We start from the raw sequence: 14,965 nt of genomic DNA, 5'->3' as shown, positions 1-14,965 counted from the left end.
AAAAACACCTGTCTCTAAAACAGTGGAGTAAAATAAGGTGGAAAATGGGATGGTAGTGGGAAGGTGAACCAGCAGTTGTTGAGAAGATCCCAGAGTACCTGGGACGGGAAGAATGATGAGAGTTGGTGAGGTGTGTTTGTAACTAAATAGGAATGGACTGAGCCTTGTTACCCTCAGGCCTGCTGACTTCTCTCTTGAATGTACCCAGGCTTTTCAAGGAAAAGCCTTTCTTTTCAAGGAAAGAAAGAAGCTTGTAGCATCTTAGGTAGCACAGAGAAAGGATTATATCAATGTTTATCTTTGATAATTTGTAATTGATTTAAAACTCTGGAATCACAATTTTATTGCCTTCTCACAATTTAAAAAAAAAACAACCGTACCAAACCTTGAAAGGACAAAATTAAATCATGCTTTTATTCTACCTTCCTGGCTTAGTAAGATTTCAACTTGGAGAGAAAGTCATTCCTTAGAAGGGGCAGAGGGAGTTCAGGATTCTGCATACCTATAAAAGAGCTGCCCAGGCCAGCAGCTCGTTGAGCAGAAGCAGTGTAAGAATAAAGACATTGAAAGCTGAGGGGAATTGATTCCTGCAGCATTCTGTGTGCTGGACTCACTCCCTGCTAGGATTTCTCACTGTGTGCTCTGTGTGTACATACAGCCAGGGAGTGCATCTGCTCCCACTGCCAAAACACTGTCAGTTTAGGAAGGATTCTTCTTAGGTCAGGATTGTTTTCATATGGTGAGAGACCAAGTTTAATGCAGCATTTTAATTCTTATTAAAGAATTAAAATGCTGCATTAAAGAGAATTTGCCAGAGCTGTACTAAGACTGAAAATGTTTGTCCTGTGATCCCAACTTTGCACTGACTGACCTGGTTCTTTAGTAGTCCTTCCTTTTGGATGTGTATTAATGTAAAATTTTAGCAGAAGCTTAATATGGGGAAAGTTTCAGCTGTTATCAGGTCACTCCTTTATCCAGGGACAATGAGGGTAATGTTTAAAATTTCCATTTGAAATAGGAACATCTGAATAATTCCAAATCTTCTCTGAACAGCCATGAAACCAAAACAACTAAGGAAGTAAGTGCAGTTTGACTCAAAAGAATGGTGCCTGAAGTTGTGCCTGGCTCTGTTCCAGAGGCAGTTTGGTTCTAGTATGTGCACAGGAGAAATGTGTTTCCTTAATTAGCTTTGTCAGTGCCTGCACAAGGGCTGCCCTAGGAGCCAGCTGGGAAGCCAGTGGTGTGTACAAGGCTGGCAGGAGCAAGGCCCTGAAATGTCTTAAGAAACCCCAAATCCCCTAAGTTTGCTTTTCTCCACAAAGCTGTCCTTCTGTACTCAGGACATGTGAGCACCTGAGAAAATCCTCTGCAGCAGAGGACAGCCCAGTTTTCCTTTGCTTTTCACAGAATGGACTCAAGCAGAACTCTGGAAGTCATGGCTGAAACAACAATTTGACCTCATCAACAATAATGTCTGGTAAAAAGAACAGCACAGCAAGGGAACCTGACTTTTTCATTACCTTCACAGCTAATTTATGGAAAACCTAAAATGTACAGGCTTCTCCAGCTCTCTCTGAAGTGTTCAAACCTAACTCACATACATCCTATAAATGTTTCAAGTAACACAGGTAGGATTTAAGGTGACTGCTGAGCACCAAGTGTCTCCCAAAAACAGGTGATGCCTACTGGCCAAGAGCAATGTTGGGATAAAACTCAAGCTTACACTTGTGATTTTTACTGATGATTTCTATGTTACAGTACAGAACTTGTGTAATGCAGTGGGCAGGACAAAAGGCAGCTTGGATGCTATTTTGAGCTCTTGGATTTTCCTCTCTGCTTTTCTGCTTCTCCCTCTAAACTGTTTGTGTTTGAAGGAGACAGTATTTCTCTGTGACTGTGCAGAATACCTGAAACACTGGGATCTTAAACCCTGTGGGAGCCTTCCCAACCTCAAGGATATAAAATACAGCACATATTTTTAAGAACTAAACTACACATCTCTATTTTATTGTATTTTTAAAGTATTTTAAAGTATTTTTTTAATACTTTTGCATGATCCATCTCTCTGGAAGCCTGTGCTAAAGTTTAAAAACTGAAGAGTTAGAGATTAAGAGATTTACAGGTTAAAGCAGTTCTGCAGCACAATAATTTACACATCTTTAGCACTGGTCACTTATTAATGTGTCATGTGCATTACAATGTAAATGACTGAAGTGTGCACCCCTCTGCACACCTGCGGGAACTTCCCTTTTATCCCCCATATAAACATTCCTAAGAGTGGACTTTTTTTTTCCCCTGTTTTCAGGCATAATGATGCTACAAGCACAACAAAGGGATAAAGGGGCAGTTGCCTAAAAAGGGATGTGCTGTCTGCAAAAATCATCTTGCTACCCATTTCTTGCTTTCCCTCATACCTAAAATGTATTTATTTATTTATTTTCTTGTGACTCTCTAAGTCTGTAATGAAATAGCTCTGCTATTGTGCTTCATATAACCCTTTGTCTCCCAATTATTTTTTCTTTCTCTGTCAACAAACCAAGAAATCTCTTCAGAACATAATCTTGCTTTAATCATTCCCTGCTGTCCCAGAAGCATTTGCCTGTGGGACAGATAGCATTTTTCATTTTGTCTCCTGTATCTTTTTCTGGTAAGAACTGAGGTCTCAGTTGCATTATATGATTCTTCTCCAGAACATCCTATTGAGGGTAAGACTCAGTGGAGCATCAGGGTGCTCTGAAGTGCACTCTACAGTCACTAATCTGGAGATAAAAAAACGAGGAACCAGGAATGCCTGTGGCTTGCTGCAGGCACGGAGTTACTTTTCTGATAGGGAAGGGAGATGAAAACCCTCCTTTTGGAAAGCAAGTGTTTAACTACCTATGACTTATTCTATTTTAAAAAATCCTACATCTGTATCCACCCCATAAGCTTTTCTTCTTTTTTTGCTTGACTCAAGCTGCTCTGGAGGCTGACTGATAGCACAGAGGAGCTAAAAAAGCTGGAGGCACTACTGATTCTGCTGTCAGCAGATGCTCTGTGCGGCACTCAGTGCACAGCTCAGCCTGAACTGGAAGAATGGACACTTAAGGACTTGGGGACATGAAATTAGTGCAAGTCTCAGGTAAGGAAGGGATTGCAATGTGATAGAACCTGTCAGTTTTCAGCTGAGCTCTCTAATATTGTCTGAGAACAGTAATATCTTAACAGTACAGAGTAGAAAGGTGATGGCCCACATTCAGTTTGTTTCCACACTGATACTGTAAGAGCTAAGTTCCTTAGACAGGTTTTTGTGGCTGCAAGTTCAACAATGGATCATAAATATATATTTATTATGGATTTAAGCATCTTCCCCTGTCCTTGATTCATGATTAAATCATGACTTAGGTAAAAAATGCATTCTTTGCAGCATTATAAATTAATGAGTCAGGGGCATTGTTTTACCACAGTGCTGCCTCAAACTGCAAATCTTACTTTGTGAAACAGGGAGGAGACCTTGTGCACTCTCCTGTCTTCAGAAACAAAAAAATAAGTTGGTATTCCAATAAAAATCCCAGGTATTAAACAACTAATTCTAGCACAAAATGTGTATGCCTCGTAACTGAAGATAACAGAGTAGTCAGCAATGCTTGGCAAAACCCTAGGCTAAGAAAACTGAAATTATCCAGCTGAAACTACAGGGCAATGCTTAGGTCAAGAAAAGATAATTTTTCTAATCTAAATTAGATGAAGCTACCTGCGTGTAAATTCTGTATTCTAAAAACTACATGCAATTATGTAGCAATAATAATGGCATGTATATTCCCAGATTTTCTGGAGAAATTCTATTTGGAATGGAATGCTGCAAGGTCTTGAAGTTTGAATTGCCTTCTTGGCAGCACTCAAGACTATAAAGTCAAGCAGAATTCTACAAGCAGAATTTTAATGGCTGTATTCAGCTTGAAGAAAGGCATCCAAAAGTACAGACCTAGTTCTTTACAAAAAGTTTCTCTGAGTTTAGGTTTAGCCTTTCTTTCTTTCTTTCTTCAGAAAACATGAACATTTCAAACAAAAAGACCATTTCATAAGTGACCTGTGTATTCCTGCATCACATGGGATGTTTGTTTATTCGGTAGCAAATAGACAAATACAAAAATAACTATAGCAGGATTTCTCATCCAGTTAAATAATTCTCTGCCACACAGACATACCAACACTGCAGCTGCACTGAACCTGGGGGAAAGTTTTACAGTGTTTGTCAGGCATTAATCTGTGTCAGATTATGAACCAAAATGCTTCAAACAATGGGAGCTGTGACTGGGTGTTTCCTACCTAAACAGACAGGGAGTTGTGCTTCATCTGCTGAGAAGTAAATCATAGAACCAAAATATTCTGAATTATTTTACCACTGCTTCTGTGAGAGAAGTAAGCTGGTGTATGGGGTGCATTTTTTAAATTCTGATTGTTCCAGAGCCAGGATGGTGTTTCACAGATTACCTCTGACAGGAGCATATTTTATGAGCTGTCTGGACATGGTTGTTCTTGTCCTTACAGGTTTATAGTGACCCCTCCTGTAGGTGCAGCGCCCAGCTGTGAGGGCAACAGTGCAACAGCACAGGCAGAGGAGAGAGGAGCAAAGGACAACAGGAATCAGCCAGACCCCCAAAGCTGCAGCTTCCCAAGCAGCTCCCTCGTTGTCTGATGTGGAATTCCTCCCACTGGAGCCTTTGGTTTCATTGAGGTGTTGCTTGCTGCTGTTCAGGCGAGGAGGGGTGGACACGTGGGATAACACCTGGGCAGGCTTGGGGCTGAAAGCTGAGTGTGCAATCTTGTCTGAGCTGGTGACCGACCTGCTGCTTGTCCTCTTAGCAAAAGCAATGGCTGCTGGGGAAGTGTCTGCCCTGGAATAGGCAGTACCTTCAGTTCTCTGCACTCTCAGACTCCAGCTGGGGCTGGGAGTGTTAGCTGGTAAGCCATGGCTTGTGGCAGCAGGTGGAGCTCGGAGCAGAGGAGAACCTGACGTGGTGGCATTGTGATGTTGGCATCTTCCCCCCTCAGGGGTCTTTGTGCTGTGCTGCATCTCAGATTTACTTGCTGAGGAGTAAGCATTTGGCTCTTGGGATTTCAGTTTCTCAAAAATGAGAAGATCTGGATCAATCCCTGTTGAATTAGGATAATGTTAGTTTATTGATAAAGCTTGTCTGCACACCCACAAAAATGGAGACAGAGGCAGGGCAGGGAGCCCAAATAATGCCCTTTTGGATTGAGGTATCACTGCCTCAGGTTATGGGACACCTTATGGGATGCAAGGGATGTGCATTTTGGGATTGCACATGACTTACTATGGGATGCTTAGGGAAGGAACCAAAGGTGAGGAAAGGGTAGTGAGGGAAGGGAAATCCAGGAAAGCTCTACGTGTGTGACAGTCTGTACCAGCAGCTGGAGGGAGGCTGCACCCTGGGGAATCAAACATGCCAGTGGCAGCAACTGTTGAGTCTGGGATCCAGACTGGGCACCCTGAGGTCCAGAGGCACAGAGCATCTCAGCCCAGCATCTGGGGGACTTTGCATTGTGTATGTACACATATTTATACATTTTCACTGACACAAAAAGCAGGATGAAGCTTTTGGTGCTCCCTGTGTTGGTGTGCTTGCTTTATGTGTTTCTCTTTATGTGTTACCTGTGTGCTCACAGTGCATGTGTCTAATGAAAAGAAATGTTCACCGTTGTTACTGCTAGGGTCTGGGGCCATGGAGCAGTGGCAGCCTCCTCTCTGTCTCACAGGGCTGGGAGGGTATTTTGGCCAAGCACAGTACTGATGAGGTACTCAGAGCATGACTCTTGAGAGCAGGGTATATCTTCAAGCTCCTTTCTCACTGAGTGGAAGAAAGGGGGGAAGTATTTTCAGAAGTAGGTATATAAATGAAAAAGGAAATAAGTCTTCATGTTTTTTAGAATTGTGCATTACTTCAGGAGATCATTTAGCACAGCAGCTGACCTGGTATCATTTCAACATTTGCTAGAGCTGCTTTGTTTTCAGCCTTTATAAATGAAATGCCTAATTACCTGTTGTGATGTTGTACAAAATGACATCAACTCCAGCCTTTAGAATGCAGCTTTCCAACGCTGGGCAAGACATGTGCAGGCAGTTCCTGTTCTCATGAATGGCTCCATGGTAGAACACTGCTAGATTGCAGGAGACTGGAACCCATAAAGAACAAAGGTGAGCTTCTCAGCAGAATGACCATTGCATTTTGCATGTTATGATGTTATTTAACATCAGAAGTTCATTATATTTGCCCAGATCCTGTGGTTCTCTCATTATCATATAAACTAATTGAGCATACAGTCAAAAGAGAGCTTACATTCTTATTTTACATCTGGACTAGAACAGCCATATGAGTTCTACTTCTCCATCTCATTAAATAATAACTGATTTAAAGCCCTTTGAAATGCCCTCTAATGTCTCTGTTTTAGTTGATAGTAACACATTTTGATGATTATAAAAAGGAGATTTCAAATTATCTTTTATTTTCTCTGTAAGTATCCAATCCCATGTGGGGGGATATGAGAAAAAGTTTGTTGTCAAGACAGGAACAACCTTGCTGAAATGTATGTAATTTTTCTCACCTCACATTATTTAAGACAGAATTTGACTCTTCCCAGGATTGCTTCTGGAAGTTATGTCACTGTCAGGTTGTGAAGGTCACATTTTTGCTCATAATTCAAAATTTAATCCAAGTTTATACTGACTTTTTTTAGTAACTGGTACCTCACTTTCATCCTCCAAAACCTTATACCAACCCCTTTCCAGTCTGGAGAGTTTTGAAAATTTAGGCACCACAGACATGCAATTCACATATCCTTCTAAAATACACTCCTGTAGAGTACAAGTGCAATGTGATACAGAAAAAGTACAAGGCTTAGGACAAAGAATGATTTTGTTTATTTTTACTCTGAGCCTGAGTTTACCAGAGAAAAGGGGTGGCCAGCTGAATAACTGCTATTATTTGTTGCTATAACTTTAGTGTTACCTGGTTTGCATGGTATAAACATGGAATAAGAGAGTGCTTTCTCCAAGGAAAAGAATACTGTTGTATTTCAGAGAAGGACATACTGTGTGTCCCCTCCACTCTCCCTCTCACTATGTCCTAGTTTGATGCCATCCTTCGGGAAGAGAATGCTGTTGGAATCACTGTCACTGGTTGTTCTCTATAACATAGATGGGGATGAATACTGAAGGGTTACTCTCTTTATGTTGGTATTGCCTACAAGCTTTGTAACAGAGATCTAAAATTGCAAAGTAGACCCTAAGATTTTAGTGTGTTCCTAGTGCAGTCTTCTGAAAAAATAGAGACTATCCATTTCCTTTCTCTGGGACAACAGTTGCAATGCGCCTCTGCTTTCCTGCCTGAAAAAAAAATTATAGATCCTCCTTCCACCCCCTCTATTTCTTCTTCAAGTGAAGGACTGTTTCTATAAACATTACCCAAAATGGGGGTTTTAATGTGTGCCACGACCTTGCCAAGGAGCACTCACCGTTCCTCAGAAGGCAGCAGCTCCTGCTGCACTGCTGGGGGGAGGTTTCTGCATAGCCCTGCAGCAGCTGCGCTCCCCTCCTCCGCGACTCCCGCAGGTCCACCAGGAGGCCTGGGAAGCGCCGGATCCAGCAGTTCTTGTAGAAGGCAGTGGGCGAGCAGAGGCGCTGGGAGTCCCCGGGCAGCCCCAGGAGCAGCAGCACTTGTGCCGCTGCCAGCAGCAGAGCCATGGCCCCTGGCAGGGCCTCAGGGAGCCGCCCTCTGCTCCAGGGCTGCACCAGCGCTGCAGAGAGCATCCCTGAAAAACTGAGGATGCTGCCAGGTCTGCCAGGGGTGTGAGCCAGGGCAGGGGCTCCTCCAGACAATGCCCATGGTGCTGTCTGGGCAGCTGCTGAAAGAAAGCAGACATTTAATGAGCTAAGAGTTATTATTGCTTTTCTCTAACTTAATTATTTGGAGGTGGGTTTTGAGACACAAAAGGGACAGGCTGTTTTTAGTCATTCAGAGAACTTGTTTCTGTGGTCCCCCCTTTGTGTCTCTTGTCCTCAGACCAAGCCACGCAGAAAGCCTTGAGATTTGGTGAATAACAGCAAGCTCAGCACCTTGTTCCACCTCACTTTGTTCACTGTTACACTCAGTACAGAGAAACAGCTCTGTCTAGGATCTGAGCACTTTTGAATTATCTGATGACTGCAGAAATCTGCCTTCTTATGTTAATGAACCTCCAGCCAGAGGCGGAGATCTGTTCCCCTTCCTACACTATTTTGATTGCAAGAATAATAAAATTTTATTTGCAAAGATGTAGAACCAGATGAACTTTCTATGACTGGGGAGGGCTGGAACCTCCACTCAACCTATGATCTATAAACCTAATAAGTTTAAAAACATGGAGCAGTCCATACAAGATTTTCTGCTAGGAAAAGGTCTGTCAGAAAGAAAACACAGCTGACACACAGGGAGATGATTTTTCAAGTACCTGGTCTGAAACCTGAAACTCCCACATTATTTTATTAATAGGACCAACTCTGATCCCCACTTCCCACGTTTCACTTTTCATACAGAAAAGCTTTAAAATATTACAATTCAACAGTTGATTTAAACCCCGTGGACTGTATAGTGAGGTTGAGAGACTTAGGTAGAAGTGTATTTTGCAATAAAAATTGGGTGTTCAGTATATAAGAATATTTTACACTGTCTTTTTACTCTTCAAGATTGAGATCAAGGAATTTCCTCCTTTCCACATGAAGTGTAGATCAGTTAAGGGGAGTGGAGAGAGCCTCAAACTCATTTTAATTCTTAGTTCATTACAGATGATGTTTGTTTTCTGAGAACTCGGCCCCGGTTCGGAAATGAACTGACAGGTGTAATATTTTGTTCCTTACACAGCTCACTGAAAGATTAAAAAGCCCAGAGCAGGTTAACCATGTATCTGATAGCAAGGCCAAGGCATTATTTTATTCATTGAAACTATAATTAGGAGGATTCCAAATAAATGTCTGTTTGTGGGGAATATGAGAATTAAACTGTTAAAAAGAGAATAAGTGAGTAATTCTTCAAGCCTCTATCCTGAAAAGCAGCTCTTGGCAGTTGTGTTGTTTTATTTAGTTTTGGAGTTTGATATTTTCATCTCTGTGATAATCAGCACTTAAAACCTTAAATACATTTTAAAATACCTGATAGCTTGCACTCAATGGACTGCACAGGGAAGCTTTTAGACATTTATCTACCATTGCCACAAGTGCTATTGACCATGTATTTAAAAAAATATTTGTTTCAGCTTTCCAAACTTCCCAAGGTATCACTTGATTTGGAACACGCTCAGAATTTTGACAGATGTGCCTGTATTTTGGCCTTACATCCTGTGGTATGAATTACTATGATTTTCAGACCTGTTTTCTTCTGTAAGATTTGCATGCAAAAATGTTGATTTCTGATTGCTTTTCTCACTCCTATTCTTTCCATATCTCCAAGAAGAGAAACCTGGAAGACTCTGAATAATCTGGGGAAGCACTTAACAAGGAGATGAAAAGTATTCTTTCCTCCTCCTCTTTTTCTGAATACATTTTAAGGGCAGGAATAGTGCAAGGAAACTTTCTTTTTAATGAAAGATAAAGTGATTAAAACAAGTAAATAAACGGCTGCTTTAGGCAATTTCCATTAAAACCAGAAAACTTCTGTTAAATTTCACCATCTTCTGCCAGCTTCCCCTTAATTTCACTTTGACTTTTCAATGGGAAATGTAAATTAGTGCTGAAATTTTAATTCACAGATATTTTGCAAGAAGGAAATGCTCAAGACTTACCTGCAAACCAGGGAGTGATTTTCCATGTGCTCTGCAAAGAGGGACCAAGAGGCTGCCACTGACACAGGGGAGTCTGTGGCCAGTACCAGACCAGCACTGCATTTATTTAGGTACTCCTTTCATCCTGGAAAACAAAAAGGTAGGGGGGCCTGTTTCCTGGGAGAATGTGAATGTTTTTGCAGGCCTTTCAGTAAAAGAGATATAAATGGACCTGCCATGCTGGAGCAAAATGATCTTTTTCATGATCCTTTTTATAATCAGAAACAGTCCCTGAAGTTTCCCACCTGGGCCAGCAGTGAGAATGGCACAATCCAGGAGGTTCCCAGCACAAAGGATTCATCATCAGGCATTAACTCTTTTTTTGCCAAACAGAAACAAAAGCACACACTTTTTCCATATGAAGTAACAGACATGTCTTGATTTTTGGAACTACATGCAGCTTTTATGGAATATATGGTTCTATCACTCAGAATATGTAAAGACCAGAAAGGATCTATTTAGTTGTAGAATTGTGGAATGGTTTGGGTTGGAAGGGTCCTCAAGCTCACCCATTTCCACCCTCTTGCCATGGGTAGGGACAAGATCCACTATCCCATGTTGCTCAGAGCCCCATCCAGCCTGGCCTTGGGCACTTCCAGAGATGGGGCAGCCACAGCTTCTCTGGGCACCCTGTGCCAGGGCCTCACCAACCTCACAGGGAAGAATTTCTTCCTGATATCCCACCTAAACCTACTCTCTGTCAGTGTGGAGCCATTCCTCCTGGTTCTGCACTACGTCCCTTGTCAAGAGTCTCTCTCCATCTTTCCTGTGGGCTCCCTTCAGGCACTGGAAGGCAACAATGGGTTACACTGAGCCTATCTCTTTTCCAGGTATTGTGTGACAGAGCAGCTGGAAGGTGACAAACTGAGAAGTGAGACCCAAGCAGTTTCCCAGGTGAGGTATGAACCTGCCCAAGTCCTCCTGTGAATGTCAGTGATGAATTTAATGAAATGTGCAGTATAATTCCATGGGACATCAGCATTATGTTCCCTGCCTGTGTTGTGCTCCACATAAGTAAACTGAATTTCAGGCCTGTGTTAAAATCACCTTTATCTCATTTTCCTGAGATCTGCACATGTATTTTCCCTTTGGTATAGTAGTGGTAAGGTCAAAGATTTAAGTAAGCCAAGAATATTGATAATTTCAGAATATGTCACTGTAACTCTGTTAAGGAATAAAAGTTATAAAAGACTAATGTAATGAATCATGAAATAATGAAATATAAATATGTGGAAAAAATCAAACCTCGTCTTTGACATTATTCAAATAATGTGCTTGCTTTCTTTCTCCTTTAAAATTTTCCTTGAAATCAAAACTCTCTTGCAAAATATCTAAAGTCCAACAAAACAGCATTTTTTGAGAGAATTGTTTTGTCAAAAACAGCTATTAGTGGTCAGGTTTTGGTTTGGAGCAACGTATCACATTTTTAATGACTCTGACCTTCTCTGAGGTTAGGGACAATTGGATCCAAAGATTCTGGTTTCAGTCCCACCCCAGAAAAAAGAGGTGAAATATTACAGTTTCTCTTCCTGGGGCTTCATACAAACCATTTTTTAAACCCTTGTTTCCAAGGGTTGCCAGGCCCTGAGATTCTCTCGGAGCTTGGCTTCAGACTAATTCTGGCCAAACCTCTGCTCCGAGACTGGCATCTGTGTGTTCAAGCAAAGAGCAACACAAATCTTAGCCAGATCAGATTTATACAAATATATATCTAGTGGCATTGCAGATTAACTTGAGCCAAGTTTTATGACAAAAGGCACAATGTTTAGCAAACACAATGAACAGATGCTGATTTACGGCAGAACTTGAACTGGGGAAAGGGGATGGAGTTTCAGTCTTGTGGTGAATTTTACAGAGCTGGATACTGAGTGGAAGTCTTCCATGTGGATTACCATTCATTTTACCTAGTTATTATGTACTAAAATTCAGCACTGCCTGTCTACACCAGAATTAAAAAATATCTGCTGTTTTAAAAGCACCCAGCTGAGTCTCCTCCAGGCACAGCTGCACAAGAAATTCCTGGCTGTGGATGCACAACACATTTGTGCAGAGCAAACATCCCATAACAGGGGATCCAGCAGCAGACAGAGCCACTCCAGCAGCCTGACCTCCATTCAAGTTTTATCAGGGAACATTCATTTCACCTGAGGGAGTTTCAAGGATATTCCTTAAGGGGTATGTGGTGTAAAAAATGGACCAGGTTGAAGGCCACTGCAAGGATTTACACTCCTCCACCTCCACTCTGCTGTCTGGGGCCTGGACGTCCTCATGATCCACAGAGAATGCCCACCACATACAGACTCATGGGATGGCCTTTTTGCTGCCCAGGAGCACACACTTTAGTATTAATCACTCAGATGTGACTAACAAATACTTGATAATAAACAATCTGCTTTCAAAAAATATGTCACCCCAAGTATCTTTTCAGTAATGCTGCAACATACTTTTATTGCAAGGAATAAATAAACAGCACATTAAAAGCAGAAAAATAAACAGAAAATATTAGGGAATAATGTCTGAGCAAGTGCTATTCGAAATAAGAGTGCTTTCTTTCTTTTTTCTTTTTCCTTTTTTTTTTTTTTTTAATAGCATTGCTGATGGCACTGGGTAAGAAGTTATTTGTTTGACTGCAAATCTGAAAAGAGAAATTACCTTTATTTAGCAGGTCATCCTTCACAAATGCTAGAGTTCAGCTGAAGTAAAATTATGCTCTGGTCAGTTCCTCTCAGAAATGCCAAGATCCTTTAGAACACCTTTAGAAATTTTGAAATGCTGAAATCCATATATTCCATATGTGCTTACTTTGTATCCTGTGACAGGGAAAATACTGAACAATGGCAGAAGTTGGCAAATCCTTTCCAAAAGACCAATTCCTGTCTTGAGTAATTCCACTGTTACTCAATGCAGTTCCCTGGCAGTGCAATACAATTCCCTGGCATCTCAGAGGGCAGAATGTGGCACTTTTTATTTTATATTAGATAGCATGGATACTTTAAATATCCCCAGATTCAGTTCCAGTTCACACTTTAGACTAATAAGGCTGAAAGGAACTCAATTTTTCCACGGTTTTTTTTTCCACCCAGTGTGGTCCTTTCCTCAGAATATTCAGGTCAGTTTTAATTTCTGGTTCTCAAGTACTATCCAGTGTCTCCCTGGCTTCACTTTTCTTTGTAGCAGTAACTCCTCCTGAGTCTCTGTGATTCCTTGCTTTTGCTATGCTGGGAAAGTCAGAGGGCTACAGAAATGTGTGCCCAGGCAGAGAAAGGCTGAGATTCTCTGTGTCATGGCTGAATGGTCTATTACAATGGAGTGGCTGTATGAAAAAAGCTTCTTCCATTTCCACGTCTTTTTTAAAGAAAAGAGTGATCTCTCTTTGGTCTTGGATGAAATTCAGACATTAACTATGAGGAAATCATTCAGGCACCAGACACAGGGAAAAATTATGTAGCACAAATGGCCAAGGCAACCCTGGAGCAAGAGAGCCTTTACTGACACTCTGGTATCTGCACAGTCCCTTTCTTGGCACTTGAGAACCCTTTTTCTTGGTATCAATTTTTCTCAGGTACTGTAAAGAGAGGCCTGAACTGTCTAAAACACCTTGAAGACTTTGCCCCAGGAGCCAAAGTCTAGAAGACAGGTATTGAAAAGCTGACCAGAATTACCTTTGTCTTCCTCTCTGAGTGTCTTGTTCTTCAGGACAAGTTCTTTTGTCATAAACTCATGTAACATTTTAGATTTAAAATCTGCCATGATTGGTTTTATATTTGATGCTTCAGCATGTTCTTGAAGGATGATAGACAGTTCTTTATATTTGTTTCAAAGATCATGCATTTCTTTTATGGATCTGAACTACACATTTCAGCTTAGTAGCTCTAGAAATTGAGTTCCCACTCTGGAAAATACATTTCTTACTCACTTAAGGTACAACCAAGATGATTGTTGGTGAAACAGTAAAGTCTTTTCTTTGATTCCATTATAATAACATGTATTATTGATCTTAGAAGAAATCAGTATAACCTTAGAGTGGAAGACAAACAAAATTATCTCCACAAGAGTGGAACAAAAGAGTAGACCTTGCCTTGGTGCATTTGCAGTGTAAGTACTCTACAAGCACATCACACAGGCTGACTGATGAGTGTAGGAAAAAACAAGGGGCCTGTCCTGTCAGCACACTCTGGCTTAGCACAACTGCCCAGCCCTGAGCCTGGAAAAAGCACAGAGAGCTGACAATCAACCCCCAAAAAACCCCAACAACAACTACAACAACAAAAAAATAGTTGGGTAAGGAAAGGCTTTTTGTAAAAGTGGCCACTCAGTACTGCTGTCCTCTTGGGCATGTGAGAGCTCCTGGGGAAAGCTGTGGGAGTCAGGGCCATTGAAATTTTGCTGGCAGGAATAAAACACTACTGCATGCCAGAATTGATCCAGCTCATTAACAAACCTTATGGACTGTGAGGAAGAAGAACTGGAAATCCCAGGCAGGGTGGCAGGCATAGGCTCATCTGGCAACATACAACCAGAGAAGAAATACTTCATCCACCCAGGCTGTGGTGTCAACACTTTGAGGCTGAACTTACCATAACTGACTACATGGAAAAAAGCATTCTCCAATTAGGAGCTAACTTACAAATCCATGAAACATAAGAGACTCCAAAGCAGATGTCTAAAGATGGCAATCCTGCTGTATTCCAACAGGACAGCTTGCTGGCCATGCCAAACATGAGATTTCTGTTTTCCTTGGGAGTAATCATGATTACAATTGCTTGAAATGCCTGCCTGTGGGAATTAAAGGACAAGAAGGAATTAAGGGTTGGTCTCCTACTGAGGTGGTGAGACATTTGTTGTGTGGGATAATCTTTTGAAGGCTGAACCTGAAGCAGAAGAAAAAACAGCCAAGTGCTCATACCTAAACTTGAACTAGGTGTAAGAAACTCAAAAAGCAAAATGTTGTGGTGCCTTATTAAGAAAAGAAGACAGGAAAGTGGAATGTGAATATTAATTAAATAATGAGGAAGACTGAAAGAGGAACACAAACCAAGCAAACAGTGAAACACATTAGTAGGACAGAGAAGGTGAGAGGTGATGGTGACCCAGCTAGTGAAAAGACCTC

General features: G+C 41.4%; 1 protein-coding gene across 1 annotated transcript; it reads right to left on the bottom strand.

Annotated features, from left to right (window-relative positions):
* Positions 1–4,081: 4,081 nt before the first annotated feature.
* On the bottom strand, positions 4,082–7,885 carry MANSC4 (MANSC domain containing 4). Its single transcript, XM_009094201.4, has 3 exons — positions 7,516–7,885; positions 6,043–6,177; positions 4,082–5,136 (listed from the first exon to the last, which is right to left on the bottom strand). Exons 1-3 carry the CDS (start codon positions 7,808–7,810, stop codon positions 4,463–4,465), a joined length of 1,104 nt encoding a protein of 367 aa, XP_009092449.4. The 5' UTR covers positions 7,811–7,885; the 3' UTR covers positions 4,082–4,462.
* Positions 7,886–14,965: the final 7,080 nt, after the last annotated feature.

This window comes from Serinus canaria, chromosome 1A (assembly GCF_022539315.1).
Source record: "Serinus canaria isolate serCan28SL12 chromosome 1A, serCan2020, whole genome shotgun sequence".
Taxonomy (NCBI): Eukaryota; Metazoa; Chordata; class Aves; order Passeriformes; family Fringillidae; genus Serinus; species Serinus canaria.
The sequence above is the reverse complement of the archived record's forward strand: the minus strand, read 5'-3'. Positions and strand labels throughout refer to the sequence as shown.